The sequence below is a fragment of the Mauremys reevesii genome, linkage group 5, assembly GCF_016161935.1.
Source record: "Mauremys reevesii isolate NIE-2019 linkage group 5, ASM1616193v1, whole genome shotgun sequence".
NCBI lineage: Eukaryota > Metazoa > Chordata > Testudines > Geoemydidae > Mauremys > Mauremys reevesii.
The window spans coordinates 131,384,716-131,411,592 of NC_052627.1; the positions used below are offsets into that span (position 1 = coordinate 131,384,716).

The 26,877-nt window shown below is 46.6% G+C and overlaps 2 protein-coding genes and 2 long non-coding RNA genes across 4 annotated transcripts in view; 3 read left to right on the forward strand and 1 right to left on the reverse strand.

The window, feature by feature from the left end:
- Positions 1–26,877, reverse strand: part of LOC120406881 (maestro heat-like repeat-containing protein family member 2A) — a 282,231-nt gene that overhangs the window by 198,495 nt on the left and 56,859 nt on the right. The window lies entirely within an intron of this gene.
- Positions 6,537–10,373, forward strand: LOC120407099 (maestro heat-like repeat-containing protein family member 2B). The gene is made up of 3 exons (XM_039542439.1): positions 6,537–6,763; positions 9,745–9,836; positions 10,303–10,373. Exons 1-3 carry the CDS (start codon positions 6,614–6,616, stop codon positions 10,361–10,363), a joined length of 303 nt encoding a protein of 100 aa, XP_039398373.1. The 5' UTR covers positions 6,537–6,613; the 3' UTR covers positions 10,364–10,373.
- Positions 10,538–14,455, forward strand: LOC120407102. The gene is made up of 6 exons (XR_005599788.1): positions 10,538–10,600; positions 11,637–11,709; positions 11,970–12,092; positions 13,365–13,447; positions 13,821–14,115; positions 14,430–14,455. It is a non-coding gene; the product is annotated as an uncharacterized LOC120407102 (long non-coding RNA).
- LOC120407106 lies at positions 18,995–19,824 on the forward strand. Its single transcript, XR_005599792.1, has 3 exons — positions 18,995–19,056; positions 19,409–19,528; positions 19,764–19,824. It is a non-coding gene; the product is annotated as an uncharacterized LOC120407106 (long non-coding RNA).

The window sequence follows — 26,877 nt, forward strand, 5'->3', positions numbered from 1 at the left end:
AGCCCGCCAGCTGAAGACGCGATCGGCGGTATGCCGGCGGCGGCTCAGCCGGGCCAGTCGTGCAACTCCGGCAGCCGCCCGGCGGCCAGGCTCGGCCGGCCCGAACCAGGTCGGGCCCAGCGGTGCGCTGGCTGGCCAGCGTCGGCAGAAGTGGCTGCCATGGCGCCAGCTGAGCAGCCGGCTGGCCTGAAGTCGGGCGAGCTCTGGCCCGGTGCGGCTGAAAGCGCTCCGGCCCGGCTTTCGTCTGGCCCGTGGCTCCGGCCCGGTGCCGGCGGCGGCTCGGCCCAGTGCCCGGCAGCGGCTCCAACCCGGCTGCGTCGGGCCCGCAGCTCAGGCCCCGGGGCGGGCCCGGCTCCCGGCAGACGGCGGGCGGAGCCGGCTCGGCGGCACGGGGCGAGAACGCGGGGCCCGGCTCCCAGGCGGGCGGGCGGGCCGCTCGGCCAGCTGCGGGCGGGCCGCGGGCCCGACTCCCGGGCGGGGCGGGCGGAGCCGCTCGGCAGCGCACGGGGCGGGCAGCGGGCCCGACTCCCCCGGGCGGGCGGAGCGCTTCGGCGGCACGGGGCGAACAGCATGAGGCCCGACTCCCGGGCGGGCGGGCGCTTCGGCGGCACGGGAGCGCGACGCGGCCGCCAGCTCCCGGGCGGGCGAGGCAGCTCGGCGGCGGCGGCACGGGGCGGAGCCGCGGGGCCCGACTCCACGGGCGGGCGGGCCCGCTCGGCGGCACGGGCGGGCCGCGGGCCCGGCTCCCGGGCCCGGAGCCGCTCAGCCCGGCGCCCGGGGCTGCTCGGCCGCGCCCGGGGCCAGGGCGGCGAGCGGCGGCGAGCGCTCTGGCTGGGGCTGAGGCGGGCAGCATGAGGCCCGACTCCCGGGCGGGGCGGGCCTGCAGGGTCCCAGCTGGGCAGGTCGAGCACGCTCAGCGGGACCAGCCCCAGCCAGTGGTGCTTGGCTGGGAGGCGCTCAATAGGCCAAGGGCCAGGGGAGCGGACTGGGCCATGCACACACCGTCCCCCGCCCAGCTGCCTACCTGCTGCATTTTTTCAGGCTTGCTGCGAACATTTTGATTGTGCCGGGAAGCAGGGAAGGAGTAGAAGGAGGTGGAGCATTCCAGGGAGAGGTGAAATTGGTGAAGTTAAGGGCCGGGCCGAGTGGACAACTGCCTAGCCTTTTATTAAATTTAAAAGCTTTTAGAACCGTTTGTCCTGGAACAACCGGTTCTAAAAGGCTTCTAGAGGTACCCCACAGCATTCTCCAGGAACCAGTGCGAGACCAACTGGAGCTCATCACTGCTACAAAATTTCCTCTTCCTCCTTGATGTTCACACACTACATATAGTTGTATGGTAAACGTATCATGTCCCCTCATAGTCCTCCTTTTGCATCTGCCTTTGGCAGTTCTTTCAGATCTGTCTTCAGAAGTAGAGGAGTCTGCTCAGGCCCAGTTTTGAAGCCCAACCTGAACTGGCCCCACCCACTCACCTCACCTTGAGAGGGTTGAGATCATTTTCCATCCTGGTCCCAACCCTTCCCCCAAACCAGATATTGCCACTGCATCCTGCTCATGGAGCAGTGCAGCCCATTAAGTGATAATGTACATCGGCAGCTTCATCCTCTGACACTGCCCCTGTTGTGCTGATCACTTTGAGCTAAGGAGGGGAGCCGACCTGACTGAAGCCCAAGAGGCAGTTGTTTTTCATCAACCTGACCCTGATGCCTGTAGTCAGGTCCACAGGATTGGGTCCAGGTTGCGGGGCTCTATTCAAGTCAGTTCTGCCACCCCCTGCATTCTTTTTTGCTCTCCATGAATTACTTCCAGTTTGTTGCTCTCTCTGGGAATGTGGTGCTAGAAAATGCAATAATCAGATGCAGTCACACCTTAGATGAACAGAGAGGAACTGTCATCTTCCTGCTTTGTGCCTTGATCCTGTGTGGAAAAGACCCAACCCACATGGCTCTTTGTGTGCAAGTCACCCCCTTGCATATACACGTTGACTTGCTTTTTCTATGCCCCAAGGGCACTTATTTGCTTTCCACTTTTCTCCCTCCCATTATGTCAGTTACCTCCTTTCCAGATGTGCTAGTTTGCAGGTTTCTAGAGGAATCTTGTTCTCTGCTCAGGTTTTAGATTTCTCTGTGTCCCTCTTTATTTTCTGTCCCAGCTGATACTAAAGCTCCCCATATTTAGTATCATCTGTGAATTTCTACACTGATGGGCCTCATAAAGACACTTGCCTTTAACTGTCACAATGGAGCTGTCAGTAGTAGATCTAACTGCTGAGCTAATTTCCGCTAGGAGCTGTTGAGACACTGCGGGAGTTGGGTATTTTGTAATTACACATTTACCAATTCTGTCTGGAGTGGCCTTTAGAGCAAGGCAAGGGCTCCTTTTTGTTGTTTGTTTTCAATAAATGAAACTCGAGAAGGAGCGGTGAAGGAGGCTTCTTCTGGCTTTTTTTCTCTGCAGGAAGATTAAAATATGTCAATTGTTTGGCTGCCACCAGAGTGCTGCTAATATAGCAGGTGATTATGGAGGGCATGGCATGTTTCTACACGCAATTAAGTCAATGGAGTAGTTGTGTGAGCATGCTGGCTGAGAGTCAGTGTGGCCTAGGGATAGGACTCTGGATAATGACTCAGGAGATATGGATTCTCTTCTGGCCACAGACCTGCTCTGTTATGATAAGACTTGGGCTAATCATTTCATGTTTTGGATTGGAAGCTCTTTAGGGCGAGGGCTTATTGTCAAATTGCTGTGTGGTCATCAAGAAAAACTTTTCAGATTTTTTCTCTTTCTGGTTTGTCCCCAGCAAAACAGAGTAGCCATTACTATATCCTGGAGGGTGTTACAGCAGGACACCGGGGGCCTATAGAATAAAATTTCTAGTGAAAAACATTGTAAGCCTAGCCTCAGACCAGATGAGAGAGACTCAGGTAAGTTAGTTCTCCTGAGCTACTAATCAAGGATCCAAAGCTTTAACTAATTAAAACTCTCTTTTTGGGGCAGGGCAGAGTAAACTATATATACTGAAATGAAAATGTATTCTTCTATTAGAGGCCCACACCTTCCTCCAGACCAAAGCCCAGGTCCTAGACAGCACTTGTGCACATGCATAAGATGGGAAAACTCACATGTGAAGTTACATGTGTGCTTAAGTGCTTTGCAGGATCAGGACCCGAGACACATGATCTCAGACACAGAGACAAGCCTGTGGTTTCTTAATGAGCACGTCTTTCCCAAAGTCTACTAGTGATTTCATTTTTGATACTGATGTTATGTGGGAGCGCTCTGATACTATATAGGGATGAAGTGGCGGTATAAGCTCTAAGACAGACAGAATCTGAGCTATCTCCAAAAGCAGCAGCATTGGATTTAGAATCTAGTTTGGCAGCAGGAAAACCCATGGAAAAAATCTCTCTCTTCTTCCAAGGAAGTCAGCCTCCTTTTGAAGGACAGTTTATTCCAGGAAGCTCTCTGAATATCTTGAAGCTGTCATGTGTCTCACTACCTCCTCCAGGGAAGGGCAGGGCCAAAATATCACGTGACTAAGGTGACCAGTCATACACCCACAAAGGCTAATAATGAATAGTCTAACTAAGCATCTTGCAAACCTTTCACAGAAGGCTGAAAATTGTTTGTAAACGACTCAATGAATATTTGCCATGACTAATGACTGTATCCATGAAGAAGTTGAGGTGAGTTCATTGGAACTTATGCACAGAAATAAGATCTTGACTCATATAAACAACTCTGGCTAGTGCAACCGGCTTCAGTTACTTCAGTCTTTCTCTTTTTTTTTTTTTTTTTTTTTTTTTGTAGGAGGCTGTACAAATGAGGTAAAAGTGGCAGCTAGCAACACGTTAGTGACTCCCTGGCAAGCTGCTATTTGATCATGTCATGTATGAGCTGCACTGTCACACTGAAACCACCGAAGCTGCCTGAAGAGTTTATTTTAGTTCACGCTGGGCAGCCTGTCATCAGCCTATGGTATGGTAACTTCCATCTTTTGTTTCAAAGTTATTTGTCTTTCATTTAAGGACAGAGAGTTACTCTCTCTACCTATAAATGTTTGCAGCTAAACAGAGCTCTGCTTGAGTGTGTCTTGTCACGTGTGTGGAGAGACAAAGGATTCACTGCTCTTGCTAGTTCTAGCTTCCAGATCATGAGCTGTCAGACAACAGTGGAAGCTCTAACTTCTGCCCCCCACTAGAAGTTCATGGGATGGGAATGAGTGGAAGATCAGGTCTGGTGGAGCTCTTCTCACCCCACTTCCCATCCGGCCCCTGGTGCTCTCTCCCCTTATGCTGGGAGTGAGTTGAGCATTAGGCACAGCTGGCTGCACTGGTGCAGGATTCCTCTCTTCAGGGTGAATCCCCACTGGCTTTCAATGGCTCCTTTAAAGCCAGTCTGCTCTGCTTGCGCATGGCTATAAAATGACCCAGGAGCCCATAATATCCTGCCCTCAGTGTTTCCTAAGTGTGTTCTAAGAGAGCGGAGAACTTGGCCGATTATCTATCTTCAACCTCTTCTGCCTTTCTCTGCCCAGCAATAAGTTATGTCCCTTTTGTGAGAGTGACCCTGAACACTTCCATGTTACTACCATGCTGGAGTTTAAGTCCAGGGATGAGCTGAGACAAGCATTTTTACATTGGTAAGTGCCCAGCACTTACTGCAGATTACTTTAAATGGATATTTAGGGGTCTTGGTACGAATTGGTAGTGACTGACCAAGTTTGCAAACATGCCCTGAACTGTGTCCCTGCCTGGATTGCACCAGGTGCTGCGTTCATGGCTCCATGGCAGCCTCGGTAGTGAAGTTGGGAGTGCTCCTCCCACTTTGCAGGAGGCACTGAGCATTTGTAAGTTCAAGCCCTTTATGACTCATGGATATAATTTAAAATAAACAGACAATTTAAAGGCTAAACTGCCCCATCTGCCAGCAGTCTCTGAGGAGGTGAAGAGAACAGATTTCAATACTGTACATTTAAAAATCCATTTCACTCCTTCACCCATTTTTTCTCCTTAGTTTTCTTTATCATCATCTCCCTTTCACCCTCTTTCTCTGTCTTCTCTTCCTCTCCACTTCTCTCTTCCACTTTGCTTTTCAGGTGATGCTCAGTAGGGAGGTTAATCCTGTGCCTTTGGAGTAAATGGGAGAATTTTTACCATCGACTTCATAGACAACAGGATTGGGCCCTAATTCTTCTTAGCAAAGGACACTAGATACACCTACCTTTAGGGCAAAGTGCTCCCCACTACCTTCAAATCCCAGTAAGCCAATGGCAGTTAGGGGCACTGAACATCTTTTCAGACAAACTGTAACTCGAGATAAAATCATCCAGTGTTAAGGATTAAATAAACAATAACTGCAGAGGAGACACTGAGTAGTTCAGAGGAGAGCTTGCTGAAATATTTTGATTTTAATTATATTTTCATAATTTTTTCCCCAAATTTGATGAAAAACAAATGTGAAAGATGTCAGTGACAAGTCTGATCAAGTGTGCATCCAGTGTTTCTGAGTATCTAAAAAAAAGAGGTGGCTGGATTTTTGATTTTTAAGAAAAATAGAAATGATTTTTAAACTTTGCAATTTTGAAAGAAAAAATCACCATCAGTAAAGATTTGTAATTTAATTTAAAACTGTTTTTCAAGCAGCTCTAATTGAAAAGGTAACAAGGAAGGGAGAAAAATTGTCTTCAGATGCTGGTAATTGAAAAAAGATTGAGAGAATCTGCAAATTAAAAAGCCTTTTGAGAAAACAAGACACGGAATGGGGAAGAGAAATAGCTCAAAATTGATGTTGGATTTCAGCGTCTAGTCCTGAACAGAGCAGTAGCTGCCATGGAATTGTAGTAAACGTTTGGCCTGAGTGTCTTCATGGATAAAGAAACTTCTCCTCGTTACTAATGTGTCCTTTTCACATTGCTTGTCTTCTCTCCGTCCATGCACAGTTCTGGAACAATGGTCAAGTGCAGTACGTCTCTTTTTGGCTAACTGGGAAAAGTGCTCATTCCCCAATGTGGGCCAATTGCGTCTCTGCTATCATTTTCTTCCCGTATACACTCATGTGACCAGCAACTGGCTGACCTGTGAGGAGCAGGAGGTGAGAATTGCTGGTTCTCTAAACCTTTAGCAGAAATTGTAACGTTAAATTGTATGTCTGACACTCATTGTGATGATGGCATTTAGTGGTAGGTCCTTTTGGATGGAACAGAGTGTCATGTAAAACATCAAAAACCCAAACATTTATAATGTCACCACATCATGGAAATTCTGTCAGTACACAGTGTACATGGATTCTAGTTTTGCTAACGTGCAGATAAACATGGGATAGTGGCTTAAATTAATTCCTCCATTCAGCCCCAGTGAGTTCCAGCAGGGATGAGTTGGCCTAGAATGCATACTAATCTAGAGAATATTTTACCTGGTATAGTTGTGAGGTGCATTAGGATATAATCCTGAAACCAACCCTACGAGTCCCGGTTCTTTACCAGGAAATATTGAGATAGGCCCATTCCTACAGTGGAACAAGGGAAGTTGCAGGCATTGGAAGTAGAAAAGGTGTGCCCATTGGATGATACTGAATGAATTAGTAGGAACATAAATTCTGTGTCTCATCTATGCAGCTCAAGCAGGCTATCATCAAAGCCCTTGGTCCCATGATGAGCCTCCTGCTACACAAAGAGGAGTATCAAGATCAGATATTTGAACACCTCTCATGGCTCCTTGAGCAATATAAGGAGGACACTGATGTTTTTCACGTCACCAAGGTGAGGTACCACTCCTTGGTAACTGTCTATGTGTGTGCATGTATGAACTGCACAAGGAATTTGCTGCCAGTGGGGTTTCCTGGTTGAGACAGTGACTTGTTAGAAAATAAATATCCACACGAGTTCTGGGTTTATACACATGGTGAGCCAGGCAAGAAGATTTGTAGGTAAATGCCTCTTATGAAAAGCATCCTCTGTTTCCTGGGGAGGATGATAAGGAGATAAAAAACAAAACACCTGCCCCCCTCCCCAACAAGATCCTCCCTCATGATTTCCCAGTACATCCTGTCAACTCTGCGTCTCTCTTTTAGTTCATAAGCTCCTCAGAGCATGGTCTGCCATATGTTGTCTCTGGTCAGTACCAAGCCAATGGTCAATGGCTGAAAATTAATACTAAGGAGGCTTGAGGGTGATTGCTTTGGATTATGTAACTAGATGGATCTAAAAGCATTGCCTGTCTATTTCACCTCCCGTTCTATGCAGTGCTGTTGAAGCCATGTTGGTCCCAACAGCGCCAAGGTGGGTGAGATAATCTAATTAAAGATATTGTCTCACTCCCCTTCTCTCTCTATTTCATCTACCCTGAGTACCACATGAGCAAGAATTAAGGGGCCATATTCTGTCTTCAGTGCAGCTACACTGTTGTAAATGAACTCACGAGACAGCTATAACTTCTTGGTAGTGATATTTACTCACCATCTCTGTTGGTTGAAGCTTTCTGGTACAGTATGTGGTCACTTTTGGGGTTGAAATACCCATGATTTGGAGGGAACCAACGCATGATGGACTTGTTCGATAGCATCAGAGCACTACAGAACTGCTTCAATATAGTAAAATCTGTAGATGGCATCAGAGACATTCTGGAAGCTTGAAGCAGCAAAGGAGAAAAGTGTTTAGATGCAGGAAGGAATTCGATTGTCACCTTTTTTATCAATAACCTGGCAGAGGACATAAAAACATCTCTGATAAAGTTGGGAGATGAGATAAAAATTGGGAAGTGGTAAAAAATGGAAAGGACAGATTCACAGAGATCTAGATCACTTGGTAAACTGGGTGCAAACAAAGGTGCATTTAAATATGGCTGAATGTAAATGTGAGCATCTAGGCACAAGAATTTAGACCATACATACATGATGGGGGATGCTGTCCTGGGAAGCAGTGACTCTGAAAAAGATTGTTCATCATGATCACCACAATCAGCTGAACATGAGCTCATGCTGTGGCCAAAAAAGCTGAAAAGCATAAAAAGGGGAATCTCTAGGAAGAGTACAGTGGTTATTTTACCTCTAAATCTGGCACTTGTGTGACTACTGTTGGAATACGGTGTCCAGTTCTAGTGCCACAACTCAAAAGGGTGTTGATAAATTGGAGGAGATTGAGAGAAGAGCCACAGTGATTAAAGTTAGAAAACATGCCTTACAGTGGTAGAATCAAGGAACTCAATCTATTTAGTTTAACAAACAGAAAGTAAAAGGGTGCGTGATTGGGTTTAGCTACCCAACATTGGTTCAACACGGGATAATCATACTTTATGGGTTAAGGAGGCCATGGCCCCTCATCTCTGCTGGGCATGCTTCAGCTGGAACCAGGATATTAAAGAGAGCCACTCAGCTCAGACAGGGATGGCTGCGAAGAGAACAGAGGTGCATTCAGGAGAAATGCCAGGGTTTTGGCACCTAGGCGCAGGGCGGCTCTACCCATTTGCCACGGTCCCGCGGCTCGGTGGACCTCCATGGCGTTCCTGCGGAGGGTCCGTCCACGGCTCCGGTGGACCTGCCGCGGCGTGCCTGCGGATGCTCCACGAGCCGCTGGACCAGCGGACCCTCCACAGGCACATCTGCAGGAGGTCACGGAACCACCTGCCGCCCTCCAGGCAAAATGTCGCCCCCAAATCCTGGCGCCTAGGCGACTGCCTGGCTCGCCTAAATGGGCGCTGGCCCTGGGTGCATTGGAGGCTCCTGCAGAGACTGCCAGTGCTCCAGGATTCAGAGGTCAGCCAGACTGTGGCTGCAACCGACCCCCAGCCGCCCAATGCCAGAGATGGAGGAGAGACCACAGAATTCCTGAGTGGAAAGTATCCTAGGTAGACTAAGCATTGATCCAGTTGAGGCACTGGGCTTTGACTTGGCGTGTTTTGGAAGGATCCCCGCTGATTTGGTGGCAGATACCCTGCGGCAAGACAGGGCCCTGGGCTGGGACCTGTGGAATACGTAGGACCCAGTGGAGAAGGGCTGGCCACTAGGCAACACTTCCCTGCTGCAAAGGTGGTTCTAATGACTCTGGCCACTAGGCCGCATTGCTCTGCTGCCAAGGGTGGTTCCATTGACTTTGGCCACTAGGCGCACTGCTATACCTAGAGGGAGCCCTACAGACTCAGGCTGTTTGGCCGTGGACCCTCACTGAAGGGCTGCTGCGCTGATCCCAACCATTAGGCTATGCTGCCGTAGGAGTCAGGACTGCTGCGGTGGCTAAGGAGACTAGGCCAGCTGGGCCGCCCGAGATCTACTTCATTTCCTCCACAACCTGGTACCACCTGGCAGGGTGGACCTATCCTGTGACAGGTGACTTCATGACAGTCTATAATATCTTACATGAGGACTCATGTTTTATAACAGCTCTTCAGTCTAGCAGACACAGGGGTAACTTGATCCAGTGGCTAGAAACTGAAGCAAGACACATTCAGACTGGAAATGTGGTGTCCATTTTTAATGGTGAGATAATTAACCATTACAACCATTTACCAAGGGCTGAGGCAGATTCTCCCTCACTGACAGTTTTTAAATTGAGATTGGGATGTTTTCTAAAGCTCTGCTCTGGGAATTATTCTGGGCAAGGTCTGTGGCCTGTGTTATGCGGAGGTCAGACTAGATGATGGCAATAATCCATTTCGGCCTTGGAATCCATGAATCCCCTGAATCTGCTTCAGTCACTACATATTGCTCCTGTGTGTGCCACCATCTGACTTTCACCCTCTGTTGCAGAGTCTGAGCCAGCTCTTGGAGGTCTCTGGTGAATATAAGATCCCTCTCCTGACGGGAAGTTTCAAGCCATCTGCAGTGCTCTGCATAACCAGGTGAGGGTGGTTTTGCTTGGATCCCTTGAGCTTAGGCACAGCAGATCTGAAGCATATTAACAATCCAAATCTATGAAATGATAGTGCAGAGCCTGGGGACTGCCTCATGCCTTACTGATTTCTGCAGGCTCAAGAGTAAGCAGGTAGTGGTCTCACTTTCTTGGCTAATATCCAGCTCAGTTTGTAAAGCAATTTTACCATAAGCCGATTATCAGAGTCAGAGTTGTACAGTAAACACTGTGGCTGTGCCTTGATTCGATGAGCTCTGCCGTTCAAAACACTTTAGCTTCTCTCATCTAATGTATTGGACATTGTGTTTGATTCTTGCTGTGCGTTCAGTACCATCCACCTGGGGTTCAGACCTCTAGTTGGACAAGTAGGAAGTGGAAGCTTAGAAATTAATTGAACATTTTCTTTTCAATTGCATCTGATTAGTTTTCTTTGACCATTTCCCTTCTTCCCACAGATCTGTTCTCAGGCTAGGCCGCTCAGCATGGAAAATCACACAGAGCTGGTCCATTGTGTAGTTCAACTAGGTAAGGGAAGAAACTCTGAGTTACACAGTAGTTTCCTTGTAACTTCCTTACCTTTGTAGGTATGGTAACAATAAGAGTTCTGTCATCAGCGAGGGCGTGATTTCTTCCCTTGCAGCCGTTCTTCTCCAGAGGATCTGATAGCCTTTCTGCACTCACAGCTGAAGATTAAGAATGAGGCTGTTTGTGTGACCTCTTTGAAGCTGCTCAGAGCTATTATTGATGCTGACTGTAAGTAACACAGGAGCAACTGTGCCAGCTGCCCTCTTGGCCGACATGCTGAGGTTGAGTTGGGGCGTCAGGGCAGGGCCGGCTTTAGGAAGTGTGGGGCCTGATTTGTGGGGCTTGTACTCACCGGACGGTGCCCTGAGACTTCGGCTGCACTTCAGCAGCGGGTCCTTCACTCGCTCTGAGTCTTGGTGGAACTTCAGCAGCGGGTCCTTCACGTGCTGCCGAAGACCCGGGCAGTGAAGGACCCGCCGCTGAAGTGCTGCCGAAGACCCATCGCTGCGGGTGAGTAAAAATTTAAAGGTCACTGGGCGCGGGGTCCTGTTATGTGCAGGGCCCTGTCAGGCACGGGGCCCAATTCAGGAGAATCAGAGGAATCGGCCTAAAGCCAGCCCTGATCCAGAGCTAAAAGCATGAGCTACTATAGATTGAACTAAAGACCCAAAACTTTGTAGGCCCGGCAGGGCTGTAACAGACTCATCACCTCTGCAAATGGGGCACAGAATCTCTATAACACACAGTCACCAGTGGTCTGGATATCCACTAAGGGGCAAAATGCTGCCCTAAGTTACCCCCCTATGGCCACACAGAAATCAACAGGTTCAACTAAGTGCTGAATGTAGCCCAAGATATTTTTCAACTTCAGATACAGAAGTTGACTTGGGGCTAATGCACATGCGATAATAAAAAATAAAATAATACCCCTGACTTGATAATCGTCAGTATTAGACACTGTAGACTAGATTCTGAGTTCTGTTAGACTGTGTTAAACACAGATTGACCTCAGTCTATCTAATTCTTTTATACTATTTCCATCATGGCAGCATGATGGCACTATTTATAGAACTGGAATTACTTTAGATTTACACTAGTGTAACTCAGACCAGAGTCTGGTCCTATGTTTTCCCCATTGATTCTGTGTATGAGAGAAGCTTGGTATTATTCTTAAATAGGGCCTTTTGAAATCCGGGATTCATTCCAATGTGGAAAGTGAGTGTGTGGATCAAAGAAGTACTGTACACCTCTCCTTATCTTTCAGTGCCGAGACAAGACCGAAAAAGTGTCTGATTGTGAAGGCAGTGAAATCCACTTTCAGTGATCAGAATGCTACGGTAAGATTGTGTGGAGCAGTGAAATATTTCAATTTTTTCAATGATATGGGATGAATGGACATCTGGGTGGAGCTTTCATTCAGATCCAGAGGAGAGACTGCAGACTAGAGAAGGCATGTCATTATCCTGACTGTGTTAAATGGATCCATGTTTATAAGCCAAGGAGATCAAATCAAAAGCATAAGGACTCTCATATCCTATCTCCTATTTCAGGCAGAAGGGATAACAATAACTCATGTGTGTCATCTCTACCCTTGCAGGTGAGGAAGGCAGTTCTTCATTTCATCCAGAGGCTGCTCAGCTTACAAAGTGTGGAGAACTGTGCAGCTTGGGATATGGTAGCACATGTTTTCACGGAGTTCAGTGTGTCCACCAGCAAACTGGTAAGGAGACTTCTTAACACTTAAGACTCGGTCCTACCATTCTTGCATGCTGACTGCTCCTTGCCTTCAGTGGGAGTTTTGACTCAAGGACAACTGGACTGAAGGATTAGAGCCAGAATCTGATCAGTTATATTGGTGTAAAGTCAAGGTAACTCCACTGACTTTAGTGGCGTCACTCTGGATTTATACTAGTGTAACAGATCAGACTCTCACACTGGGTATTTACATCTAACAGAGTCATCTAGGTTCCTCAACCCTCTGATGAGTCATTGAAAATTCTGAAAACACCATTTTCAGTGAAATGTTCTTGTACAAGAAAGCACATCTCTTTGTTTTCAATAGACTCTCCAGAGAACATAATGGTGCCCAATTCTGTGGCTGTTGAAGCAAACATAAACTATCAGCAAAATACCGAGGTTATGCAGGTTGCATCCCAGACTGTCAAGAGCCTGGAAAAGCTTGCTGCATATTTCCCTCACTACATGCTCTAATCTACATGTACTAGTTTAAAAATGTCTTCAATCCGTATTTCTATCCATGGACACAGCCAGAGGCTCCAGAAACTTTGTGCTCCATGATTGGATCCATGATCTGTATTAACATAAACAGTTCAACTTTACAGTAAGTTGTTGAAGATCTTAGCTCTGCCTGGCCCCTTTTCTTCAAAGTTGGAGCTTGTGGCAATACTCTCCAAGGGTCTTTTTCACACACACGCACACACATCCATCTTAAGGAAGGCTGCTTGTTCTCCTCAGGCCAGTTTTGCTCTCCTTTACACTGAAATCAGTAGAGTCAATCAATATTTAGTCGGTGTAAGTAAGAGCAGAATTAGGCCAGTTGATAGAATCACACTCACTACACCCAGAATGACCAAGCTGGTTGGGGCATCAGAACAAACAGAGTGGATTCCCCTGGTTCTGCATATTGATTTCCACTGGGCAGAGTCTGAATGTTTTTCCTCAGAGATAAAAAAGATGAAACAGTTTTCAAATTTAAAGAAAATTAACCTGTTGAAACTCTTGTGTTCAGAGAATCATTCCCTTCACTTTAGGGTTTTCCTAAGCCTGGGATCTGACCCACCAGTTAAGAGTTTCCATTATTCTCTTCCCTTCAGATGTTTGTGCACTTCCAGTGCAATATAAAAGCAGGCATAGGTCAATGTTCATGATGGCTTTGTAAGAGAAGGACACTGATTCTCTAGCCAGTGTCTTGCTACTAGCTAATAAGTTCTATAGAGCTGTCTCACAGCAGGGTACAACACTTCTCACCCAGGCTATTCCGGAAGAAAACACGATCAAACCCTGTGCACTGACATCCTGCAATGTCTGGACACCTCGGTCACTGGAATGACCCAAGTAAGTGACCTGTTGCTACTGCTTCTTGAAATAGGGACGTTCTTCCTTATCTTCCTTGTACCTCCCCACAAGGAAGCTTTTGCTGATCAGCATAATGGAGGAACAGCATGTCAGATTCATGTCAGGGATGTGACCCCTTCATCATGGAGTAAGTGGTTCACATTAGAGAAAAGATAGAAAGCAACTGAACTGGAAGGAATCATGTTGCAGAGATCTTCTCTTCATTCTTTCCACTGTCTGAGTGCAACTGCCCTTAGGTCCCCCAGGGGGCTAAGCTACAAGCTACATGAGAGGGAGGGATTCCGACAGCAGGATATTGGAGGTGGGGGGATGGAAATAGCTGCGTACTGAACAGTCTCGCTCTTCTCTGCAGGTGTTATGGCCAAGGCTTCTCGAATATGTGGTGCCAGCTCAGTACACTGGTAATTTGAAGCCTCTGCAGATGCCTTAGGGAGCTGGCTGAGAAAAAGCAGCAGGAAGGAGAAGAAGCTGCTTGCCTTGACTACGGTGGACCAGGTTTATAACAGAAACTCTTTCATTTATGCTCTCCAGGCACACTACACAATGAACAGGTTCAGTCTGCTCCAGTTCTCTCATCTGCAATGAGAAGGCTAAAATGAGGGATGGTCTTGTGATTACAACATGGCCATGGGATGGAGCTAGGAAATGTGGGTTCTGTTCCCAGCTTGCCACCAAAATTCTGATGTGACCTTGGGGAAATCACCTGATCTTTCTCTCTCAGCTTCCCCACTTGTGAAATGAAGGAGTAATTAATGGCAACCTCATAGAGGTGCTGTGAGATGGAATTCATTCATGGCTGTAAAGCATTTTGAGAAGCTCAGACTGAAAGCACTATGGAAATGCAAATTATGATCAGCTGCATTCAACATTGGTGGGCACGTTGGAAATGGCTAGGTGAATAACATCAGCGGGACTCTCTGAAAGTCTGGCAGAATTCATGATATTCTCTTTCTTTCCCTAGTGAAACTCCCTACACCCCAGGGGCTGCTGGCACGACTCCTGGTGAGTAGACCATGAGAATAGGTTTTCTGTGGAATGTGAAGTGGGACAGTTAACTATAAAAATGGGTTTTCTAGCTAGATGCTTGTAGACAGGCTGAGGAATGTGTATGATTTGGATCTCTCTGTCTCTGCCCTCTCCTGAGACGCACTGTTCTGCATCCTCGTATTAGCTAGAATGCTTTCTTCTTCAGGAAGGCACTGCAGTAGAATCAACAACTCTGTTGTATGGTCTCCACAATGAGAGAGTCTGAACTATTCCCTCCTTCAGGACCACACTGGTATTGTGCTGACCAAACTTAGCCTGTTCTTTCTCTCTCGCTGACAGGTAGTAGCCTCGTCCCCTTATGCAGGAGAAGGACACGGATGTGCTGCCTTGCAGTTACTACAGGCCCTGCACCAAAATATCCATGTAGCAGTGGGTGAGATGTGGGAGTAAAGATCCCATCTCTGCTGCAGTACATTGAAGGTAAAGTGCTAGTTAGGAGGAGTGCGGTCCATGGAGCATAGAAGGAAGCCAGAAAATGCAGCCGTATCGACACGTGTTGTGCCATTCCTGTTGCAGTATGTGGGAACAGTGGGAATTGAAATTGGGCTTCTAGGCCCTCACTTTTCCTTCATCTGGATAACTGAACCACTGGGCTAAATCTAGAGTTAAACCACTGAAGCCAATTCAATCCGGGCAGAATCAGGCCAGGAAGGTTTCAGCTGAATGGAAATTTTACAGCAGTTCCCCCCACACCTTTGCTAGGTTAATGTTTGGGAAGGTGAATTACGTGAAGTTGGAGGTTAGTGAAATATTTTGGGGTTCCATATATAGTCTGATTTTGCAAACTGAATGTTTCTGAAAATTAAACCCCATGTTTACTTTCAAGGGTGATTCAATTAAAAACCCAGAGTTTTTCTTTCTGTAAGGAAACCTGAGCCATAAAAGCTAGGTTGGCCAAGTGGGTGCCCATGTAGACTCTAGGTATTGTGGGCCTAATAATGTCTTTCAGCAATTTTACAGTGGTATGAATCTATTGACCTCCTCAGTCAGTGTAGCTGCATCTACACTATGGGGTTATGCCAGCAGAACTCCAATGACGTGGTTGTGCCAGTGTAGTCTCTGTGGAGTCTGACAGACCCTACGTGGAGCACAAACCCGATATGTTTCTGATGAAGGTCAGACCCCACAATGTTCAAGTGGGTTTGATAGTCAAAAAAAGATTTTAAAAATAAGCTGTATCTTCCTAGTTGTTGCTGTACAGAGTCCCAGTACTGCCTTGTGCCGACATTAAAGAAGGGTAGGTTAGAGCTGGACATTCAGAAATGGGGCCAGATTCTCAGCTGATGTAAATCAGTATAATTCCATTGACTTCAGTGAAGCTACACCGATTTACATCAAGTTAGGATCAAGTCCAGAATCTTTTATTATGCAGGAAAAGTTTGTATTCCCATTAAACCCAGTCTTCTGATGTGCTGAACAGTTTTCTGAGATGCTAAGTACCCTCAGCTCCCATTAAAGTCAAAAGGAATTGGGAGTGCTCAGCATCTCACTCCTGGTGGGTTGACTGACCCTGAATAAAAATGCCAGCAGGGTACATAACATGATACTTTCTGTTGGTCAACAAAGAACGTTGGCGTAGGTCCCATTTAGCCTTGAAAGCCCAGGCATGTTACAGCTTGGCAGAGCAGGGGTTTTCGAAGGACTGATTGCAAAGGAGATTCCTGGGACGACTCTTCTTGCTAACCTAGCTGATATTATTGTTTTGCCTCCTGCTTCATAGGAAACACAGAGAATTCCCTGGACCACGCGCGGTGGGAGCACATGCTGCTTCAGGTACAAGATGGCTTTCAGCTGTATTGTCACAGCCCTCCCTCCCCCCTCCAAATGTATCAGCTGGGGAAAATATTAATGATAAACTATTCATTCTAAGCAGAGCTGGTCAAACCATTTCATTTGCAACTTTTGTTCAGTGAAAACTGGCCTTTTTTATTTTCATGGGAGACTTTCAAATTTTTTTTTTTTTTACACAAAACAAAACCCAACCCAACTGGAAAATGTTCAGTTTTTTTTTAACTGAAGTTGATTTTTAGTTTTTTCATTTGCTTTCCTGTTTGTCTCCTTCCCCTGCCTCCCCTCCCCCCGGCTTTTCAGTCACAAAGTGGAAGAGGGAGGAAAGGCCTGGGGACTAGGGATAAAGGGAAGGAAAGGGGGAAAACAAAGAACTGAATAATGGTCATTTTTTATTTTGAAAAGCAAAATATTTTTGTTTCTTTCACTTTTCATGTGTGTGTTGAAAAATCAAGAAAACAAAAAACTCCCACTTGCTTTGTGAAATGGACTTACCATTGTTCAACCAGCGCTAGTTATAAATAACTCTGCGTTACCACTGGGAACAACACACAACATAACCAGAAAACCAGCATGCTCATGGTGCTAATGCACCACTGGGGACATAGAAAGGATTCTTTTTCTCTTTGCCACTCAAAAGAAAATTTGCTGTGAGAAACCCCAAAGGAAAAGAGACAAGACAGGGTTTGGTGACTGTATCTCAGGAGAAGCCTTTCTGCTCAGAAAGAGCTCTTTGCAGCCTCGTGTAAATCCAGACAAGGAACACTTTGATGGCGAGTGCTGAAAATGAAAGGAAGGGACCTAGTGACAAATCGCCCCAGAAGGTTTGCAGTTCCATTTGGGGTTGGATTACACTCTGGAGTTCCCATTCCAGATCCAGCCTCCTTTGAAATTCTTTGGGCTAAAAAATCAACTAAGATTAGGTTTTCTTGTGAGGTTTCTGAGATTTCCTGGCTGCTGTTCAAAATTAGGGCCTGAAACAGCAAAGTGCTGAAAGTTACTAACCTCTGGCTGACTTCAATGGGAGATGAGGTGTGACTCCTGGTCCTTTGGGTGTCCACTGAGTTAGGCTACAGGATTGGGAGGGATAGCTCAGTGGTTTGAGCATGGCCTGCTAAACACAGGGTTGTGAGTTCAATCCTTGAGGGCCCACTTAGGGGTCTGGGGCAAAAATTGGTCCTGCTAGTGAAGGCAGGGGGCTGGACTCAATGACCTTTCCAGGTCCCTTCCAGTTCTAGGAGATTGGTACATCTCCAATTATTACCTTGGATTCCCTGGATCTGATCTCTATATAATCAAAGGGTGTCATGTAAAGCCTTTACTGGATACCTGTGTCACACAGCTCATCATAAGCATTGCACAGTGATTGGATGGATAATATATAAGGTGCTATGGTTCTATACTGAAATTGATGCTTTTAAGGTCTGTGAGTTCGGGCTGGTCACCAGAAAGTGATAAACAAGTTTCTTTCAGGCAGGAGATGCTTATCTGCCTGTGAGTAATTATTCACAGTGGATGCTAATCAACAGAGGAAAATTCTAATCAAGTGATTGTGAAGTCTCCAGAGGAGATTTGATACAAGAAAAACAAGCAAACAATAGGGGGTACCCTGTTTTCAAATGAAGACAATGGATGCATGGAACTATATCTGGAGGTCAGAGGTATCCTTCATCTATTGGACAGACTGACAGCTCCTTGTCTTATGAATGGAGGATGATCTTTGGTCTGGGTGTTTCATGCTGGAAGAGAGATTTGGGGGAGCTATCCTTTGTGAGACAGGGGAATATTTGGTTATCTAAGTTCAAGCTCTAGAAGTGTGTTAGGATTTTATTTTTACGTAACCATTTGTTTACATTAATTTTACTTGCTGCTTCTCAACTCTCTGATCTTTGTCAATTGAACTCTGCTTGTTTTCACTATAAATGTATCTAAGTGTGTGAAATGGAGCGGTGATGCTGAGGTGAAACTGGTAAGGTGATGTGTAGCAAACCTATGAATTCTGTGAGTGTCCAGTGGAACAGGGGCTGGACATTGTGGGGCTGCAGAGAGGGCTCGGCGGTTGGACTGTACCGATTGCTTATCTGTAGAAGGAGAGTGGAACCTGGATGGGGTGAGAAGGGCGTGCTTGTGTTTCCTGTGGCTGGCTGAGTCAGGAGCTAACACCTGGCAGGCACAGAGAAGGCTTTCTCATGCTAAGGGCAGGGGTAGTGAGGTACCTCACAGCCGGGGACCCTCAGGAGGTGGCAGAATGGGTTCATAGCACTTCAGAGAAGGTGCCTGGTCCTTCGTAGTCAGGGCCCTTTGCTCAAAGTTTACTAGACCCATCCTCCATCCACTATAAAATCACTCCTCAATGGTCAGATTTCTTGGCTCCATCTCATTCTCAATTCACTGTTCATCTGGATTTGAGGACTGAGAGGAATCATCACACAAAGGTTAAAGAACAACAGCAGAGGAAATCTGGGTTGTCGATGTTTATAGTTCTCAATAGGAAATAACCTTCCCATGACACCTGAATATTGGAAAGTTTACAAGAGAGAACAAGGAAGAAAAAACCACCAAACAAATAAACAAACAAACCCCCACAACAACCCCAAAATTCTTGCAATTAACCATCTGCTTTAACTCTCTTCTTTTACACTCAGTTCCTAAGAACATCTCTGGGGATGATAGACGACAGTGCCTGGAGCAGCCAGATAAGCCTTGAGTTGAACCAGCAGATGGCCAGCTATGCCAGCCCCTCCCTTGAGAAGGTTTGTTCTCTGTTAAGGCTTAGTTTCTAGTTAATTTTCCTTGAAATTCTGATTGGGGGGCTGCATAAGGCTTCTCTAAAGGCTTCATTACTTTATATTTTATTCTGCATATAAAATTTGTTTTTACTTGTTCCCTGCTCTCTTGCCCCCCTGCCCATCCAATATTTGCTTGGACAGGCTGCTTGTCTGTGCTGCATTGATGGTTCTCTGGCTGGGCTAGATGATGGGATGTTTCTGCAGTATGAGTGCTTGGACTTGGCTATCTTGTTCTTTCCTGAGTGTTGCTGAGCTGGGTCTGTACTGACTGGCACGTTCTGTTACTGGTATCTCAATGCCGGTCTCTTTCTTTCAGAGTTTCCTGTATAAGGCGCTAGGAACGTCCTTAGCAGTTTGCCAGGACCTGGTCCATATTAAATCACAGCTTCATCAATTTTTGACAGCAACAGATTATATGGAAGCCCCTGAGAGACAGGTGAGGACCCTGTCCCTCTCCCCGCTTTACCAAGTAACCCCTGAATGCTCCCTGTGGGGCTCAGCTCTGAGCTGGCCTGGGACAGATGCTATTTTGCTTCATATCCTCTTCGTTGCTGTTTCACTCAGCCCCCGCTGCCCACGGGTCTGACGCCTGACTGGCGCTTTACACCGCTTCAGCTGAAAGGAAGGGACTCGTGGGTTAGATCCTAACCAGTATTTTTCTTGGGTGACAGGGAGTCATTTCCATCCTCGCACTCTCTGCTGAGAGCCACTTGGACCTCACCCTGAACGCACTTCAGGAGTTTGGGGCTGCAATGAGCAAGGTGAAGATTCCTGGGTTCATCAGCCGCCTGAAGGTAAAGGAGCCAGGGGGTTCTCTCCAACTTCCTCTCCCTCTATAGCAGGGGCAGCAGCCCCAGGGTAGTGTCTGCTCTGCTCAGCTCGCATTGTCCCCCAGTGTGTGCGTTCTACGTGACGCCTGCAGTTAAGCAGAGAGGAGCACACTCTGGAGCTGGGGTTCTCTCAAATGATTTTTATCATCTGATGTCTCATGGCTTGAGCGCCCCTCCCATGCACAATGTGTGGGAACTACCTCAGTCGCTTGCATGGAAAAGCATTTAAGGTATTTTTAGCGTTTTTTTAATCCCAGTTAGTAGCTGGAAATGAGGAGGTGTTGCAAGCAACATGTGGCCAACCAACCTGCTTTAGGTAGACCACCAGTGGTCTACGAATGACAATTATGGAACCTGTGATTTAGAGCAGTGGTTCTCAACCTGTCCAGATTAGTGTACCCCTTTCAGGAGTCTGATTTGTCTTGTGTACCCCAAATTTCACCTCCCTTAAAAACTACTTGCTTACAAAATCAGGCATAAAATTATTAAAAAGTGCCATAGCACATTATTACTGAAAATTGCTTATTTTCTCATTTCTACCATATAATTATAAAATAAATCAACTGGAATATAAATATTGTACTTGCATTCTTTGTAGTCTGCTGTAAAACTAGGCAAATAGCTAGATGAGTTGATAAACCCCCTGGAAGACCTCTGCAGCCCCTCAGGGGTACACAAGTAGCTCTGGTTGAAAACCACTGATCTAAAGGCTAGAGCAGGAGACTAGGCCTCTGGGCTTCCACTGCTGGCTCTGCCATTTACTCACTGTGCAGCCTTAGGCAAGACATTTAGCGCCTGATCTTGTACCCACCAGTGTCAATGACTAAGCTCCGTGTACTTCACTGCTGTAGGTTCAGCATTTTAGGCTCTCTGTGTCAGAGTTACCTAGTGGGAATGATGGAGATACTAATATCTCCACGCCTCACAGTTATTATATTGCTTAAATACTTTTTGCAAGTGGTTTGAGATCTTTGGCTGAAAAGAGCTTTGCAAGTGCAAGCTGCTATTGCTGCTGTGAGGAATTCCTCGGTCAGCAGCAGATCATAATTCCAAAGCAAAGGCATCAGAAGAACTTTCTGATTGTCTAGGACTACCACCATGGGAGAAGAGGCCAGACTCGCAGCACCCTGATGCTGACCTACAGCAGCGTGGCTGTCCATGCTCCAAAAGACCAGCTTCTCTCCCGAGTAGAGGCAGACATCACAAAGAACATCCTTCTCCATTACAGAGCCAGTTGTCAGGTAAGAGCTTTTGCGTGATAAATGTCACATAACTCAAATTTAAACCTGTAATGGATGGAGCATGAGCTGTCACATGTTGTATCATTTTTGTTGCTCTTCTTTGTATTCTCTCTAGTTTTTCTATATTCTTCTGAAATTCTGTAGACCCCAGCTACACAGTAATTCAGATGCAGTGACACTCAGGCTATTCAGAATAACACTCTAACTCCCCTCATATGGATGTGTATCTAGCTCTATCTTTTGCTACCCAAGAGAGACTAGTGCTAGCCTGTATTTAGTTGATTTGCTCACTACTTCCCTTACCTCTTATCTGTCGTCTTGTTTGTCTGTGTGCTTTATTTCTGTTCCCCAGGTGCCTGACTGCTGGTCCTGACTCTCATCTCAATGCAACCTCTCCACGTCACTTTGCCATTCAGTACTGCCTTGTCTAACTGAGACTCTCACTTAGGCATTGCCAAAAACAGTTGAACCAAACTGAGATCTTCAGTAGTTCACAAATGCAAATACTACAGAGGATGGCCCTGAGATTGACCTCTGCAAAACACCCTCTCTGGATACCTTTCCTGCCTTTTGGAAGATTTAACAATAGTGATTTCTCTCTGCTCCATATTCACCAGCCAGGACATTTTGAGGATGTGTGTTATGTGGGACTATCTACATTGCTAATAGCTGTTTGCGTTTCGTTTTTCAGGTGCTGGGCATCACTGTTGCGAACAAGGTACATTCTAAATAATCTACCCTCAGCTCTTGCATTTTCTGTACACAAGTTGCTTGTTTAAATTGCACAGAGTTTGGTTTCCTGCTACATCAAGCAGGAGTCCTGGCTGCTCTGGTGTAAGTAGGCCTGGATTTATTTGATGAACCTGGGTTTTCTCTTCTTCTGAGGTGGGTGCAGAGCCAGAGTCCACTACCTTCTGGGGTCTGGGGACACCTCTCTCCTCTCCCGAGGCTAGATTTAATTCCTGATCTTTATCTTCTGGACTCTGGTTCTTCTCTCAGTTTCTCATCCACATCCTCTTGTTTCTCCTTCTGGATTATGTAGGACATGAACCTAAAATTAACCCTCATCCAGAATGTCATGGAGATTAGCTGTGCCATCTTGGAGACCAGAGACTCCCAAGAGTTCGAATTCTCATACAAACTGGAGCTCCTTGGCTACATGTTGGTGAGTGATTAGGAGCTTTGAGGACTGAAGTACAAGAGAGTTTGTTGTAATGTAATGAGACTGGTTTTCTGGGAGATGATATTTTATCCATTGGCTGTGACTGTACTACTGCAGTCTCATGAGCTACCTGCATGGCACCCAGAATGCTGGGTCCACTCTGAGCTTAGCAGGGATGCTGACATATATTGTGGGCTGTAACTGGAAGGAATGGCTTGTGTCTTGTGAGTTCTCTTTCTGTCCTCTGTATAGCCTGCAGATGGCCCTACGGCCCATTTCTGAGGCAGAGAGCCTGCTGGGCACGGTGTCTGTTTATTCCAGGTCTGGCATATGGCCCTGTTTCAGGGTGTGAGAGGAAGGCCTCTCTGCCTTTCAAATCTATTTCCCATTTTGATGTCCCCATTCATGCATTTCAGGACTTCATTAAAACGGAACCACTGGATTCCCTGACATCTCCAGTTCGCTACCAGGCAGTTCTTGCCATTGGACATCTGAGGTAGGCTATTTTCTGCCATATTTCCTGGCACTGTGATGCCTTCTTATTTGTTAATTCATGAAAGTCAGGTTGGGAGCAGTCTAATGCCTGCAGGGTTTGGCTCACCAGGGCCGCCCGGGGGGAGCAAATGGGGCAATTTGCCCCAGGTCCCGGGCCCTGCAGGGGCCCCCACGAGAGTTTGTTCAGGGCCCCTGGAGTGGGGTCCTTCACTCCGGGGGCCCTGGAAAATTCTCACGGGGGCCCAGTCTTCGGCAGCAATTCGGCGGCGGGGGGAACTTCCGCCCCGGGACCCACCGCCGAAGTGCTGGGCCTTCGGTGGCAATTCCCCGTCGCCGAAGACCCCAGGCCCCCTGAATCCTCTGGGTGGCCCTGTGGCTCACATGCTGCTCACCAGCAGGACTTCAGTTCTTAAGGATTTGAATGTGTCCATTTGGGGGTTTGTGCTCGAAAGACACAAGATTGGAGGTTGTGGGGCATGCAGTACAATGGAGCAGAGTTCAGATTGGGAGGGAGGTGTCTGGCTAGCTGGCAGGGGGGAGGAAGCTTGTGGGTTTCTCTAAAAGGAGATTTGAAGTTTTAGCTTTACTTCTAGAGGAGCCAATACTTAATAGAGGTGCAAAGTGAAGGGTTGTTTGCACTTGGGGTTCTAGATTGGGACAATCTCTAGTCATTGGACCCATTTCTTTTACTTGGAGGTGGTACTGAGTCTAATACGTGACTTTTCTCTCTATCTTTCTTCTGCCAGCAAGCTCAAACCATCTCTGACCATGGAGAAAAACTGTGAGCTCCTTGGTCAGTGCTTCAAAAGTTTATTTCCCCTTCCTCCCTTGGAAGATGAAAGAGGAAGACAGGACAGCAAAGGATGCTCTGCATATACAAGTGCGTGACAACAATTCTCCTCCGGCACCATCCACTGTATTTCTGCCCAGCAGGCACTGGGTGATGGCAGTCACACATGGCCTCCTGGCAAGGTTATGGTTAGCTTTCCCAGCCCACACACACAAATGATCTGTGCTGAGCCTCACTCCTTCTTTTCTGGTTTCAGTCACTCTACGTGAGGTCCATGGAAGCCCTTGGCAAGCTAGTGGAGACTTTGCTGGAGGAAGAACCAACCGCAGACTGGTTCAGAAAATGTTTGATGTGAGTAGACCATTGAACCGTGGTGGAGATTGTTTCTTGTGTTACAGCAGGGAAGAGTCAGAGATTTAGGGGGTCACGCTTCAGTTGTGGAGGAATTGTCCACAATGGAGTGAATTTTAGGGAGAAAGCACCCAATTCTTCCTGGGATAAGCGGGCATGTGCCCCACTGAAATCCACGGAAGCTAGGCCATTTTATGCCAGGGCTGGATTGGGACCAAGTTCTTACAATGTTGTTGACACTACTTGGGCGGCAAGAAAATCACCACTGCAGTAGCCAAATCGAAGAGAACCAGTTGAAACTGATCACTTCTTCTAAGAAATTCATGAATATTGAGTTAAGCCCTGTGTATGGAAACTCATTCAGAGGAAACTTCCTGTTCCTCAGACATGAACAGAATATTGTGAAGGGCTGAGGGGTGGGAAGTTTGATGCACGTTCAGTATAAAAATGAAGTTATAAAAGGAGCTGGGCTGGGGACTTCTCTGCTCTTATTCAAATTAATAAAAGAAATGCTCCTCTCTGTCATTTGCCAATCAATGTGGGAGAAGTTGCCCAGGAAACAGACCACAGCAGCAGACATCAAACAGCATGCAATGTGCTAGACAGCTCCCATCAGACAGTCTACAGCAGACATCACATACACGGGCCCAGATTCATCTCTCATGTAACTCCTTTGGCTTCAATCACCAGAGGTGAATCTGGCCCCTGGGACTTGTATATCTAAGGGGCTCTTCCATTAGACATGTGATTCCTTTGCTACATGGAGGTCAGATGCTTTGGAGAGGGATTTTAGTGACAATTAAACCTGTTTAAGAGGAACTTTTGGGAGGGATTTTCTGGTACTAACTCTGTCCATTCCCCTGCTCTACCAACAGCTCCTCAGGACATGGTTCAGTTCAGGGAAGGAGTGGGAGAGAGAGGGCCTTGCAGGCCAGCACCCAGCTGCTGACTGCCTATCGAGAGAGATTCATAGCACAGTGAGTATAGCGTACTCTTCCTTGAGCTGACTTCCTGCTTACGTCAGATCTGACACTCAACGCAAATGCATGAAAAACTCTTCCAGGACAGCAGCTGGGATCTCAAGGTGACTAACATCCCTCTGCTTCCGTGAGTGAGAGGTTTACACAACAATGCTGTGAGCACACTACGGGCAGACTGCAAGAAGTGAGGAGACAACCGCCAAACTGATGGCTTATTCTATCATTAGATTCACGAAGTCAACAACAAAGAGCTTCCACCCTAGTTAACAAGATGCCAAACACGGTCCCTTTTGGCATTCCAGACCTTGGCTCCCATCTAAACAACCCTGTCTTGGAAGAGGTGGGAGGGATAGCTCAGTGGTTTGAGCAGTGGCCTGCTAAACCCCAGGTTGTGAGTTCAATACTTGAGGGGGCCATTTAGGGAACTGGGGTAAAAATCTGTCTGGGGATTGGTCCTGCTTTGAGCCAGGGGTTGGACTAGATACCTCCTGAGGTCCTTTCCAACCCTGATATTCTATGTCTAATATAGTGAGGGGTTACTGAAACCTGATTCACCATATGTGGGGTTCACTGATCATAAAGGCCCAGATGCTTATCCCCAGGTCAATGTGAATCTCAGGTCTTCCCCAAATATCACGCTGTCAGCCAATCCTTAACTAAATCTAAGATTTATTGTTAAAAGAAAGAAGAGTTACAAATGGTTAAAAGATCAATATCCAGACAAGTGACTTTCCATGTTCATAGTTCAGGATCACAACAGTGATGGAATAAACTGCTGGTTTGTAAAAGTCTCTCTGGAATCATCCCAACAGATCAGAATCCAAAGGCAGCTTAGATGTAAAGTCCGTTAGTTTTTCCAGGCATTTTCCAGGTTCTTCCAAATGATTATTTGGAAGATCTCTGTCCTATGGCTTACACTGTCCCTGTTCAACATTTAAGCAGTCTAGAGATGATAGGATCAGGCCCGAGCCTTCTCTTATAGCTATTCTACCAGGCTGACAAGCCTACCTCACAGAAATTGTCACAGAAGGCCCTTCCCCCAATGCGGATGGCCTGTTGTACTTTGCTTTGAAGATAATCTTCTATTTCCTGTGCATACCCAGTAAACTAGTTACATTCATTCACATAAGGTAATTAGCCGTTCTTCCATTATAACACAGATAGTTAAGCTGAAGATAATGTAGAAATGATTGCTTTCCTGAAGTGTCTTACATCTTTGATTTTAAGGCTAACTGAACACCTTGCACACATAATTAAGGCAATTAAGCCATGAAAGGGAATTAGCATCTACAAGCTAATTTAGTTACATTGTGAAACTTCTAACCAGGTATAGATAACCACAGACAAATACACTTAGCATCTATTGTTCATTTTTGAATGAGTTGATGATTGCTAGTCTAATACATCTCTTTGAAATTCACATGCACGTGAATTGTCTTGACACAGTAGAAGTGCCTCTTCTTAAGTTATTATGGGTCATACACAGGTTGACTGGTCTGCCAGTGTCACAAATGCATTCTTGGTTCTTAGGCTCCCAGGATGCTAAAGCTGAATTTCTATGTAATCAGCTAAGAACATAAACCATAAGAGTGGCTATCCTGGATCCCCCAGAAGAATGGTTCATCTACCCTGTATCCTGTCTTCTGACAGTGGTGGGTGCCAGATGCATCAGAGGGAATGAACAGAACAAGGCAATTGTCAAGTGAACCATCCCCTGTTGGACAGTCCCAGCCCCGGCATCTGGCAGTCAGAGGTTTAGAGACATCCAGATCATAGAGTTGCATCCCTGACCATGTTAGCTAGTAGCCAGAGATGGACCTATCCTCCGTGAACTCATCTCATTCTTTTTTGAACCCAGTTATACTTTTGGCCTTCACAACCTCTCCGTGGCAATGAGTTCCACAGGTTGACTGCATTGTGTGAAGAAATGCTTCCT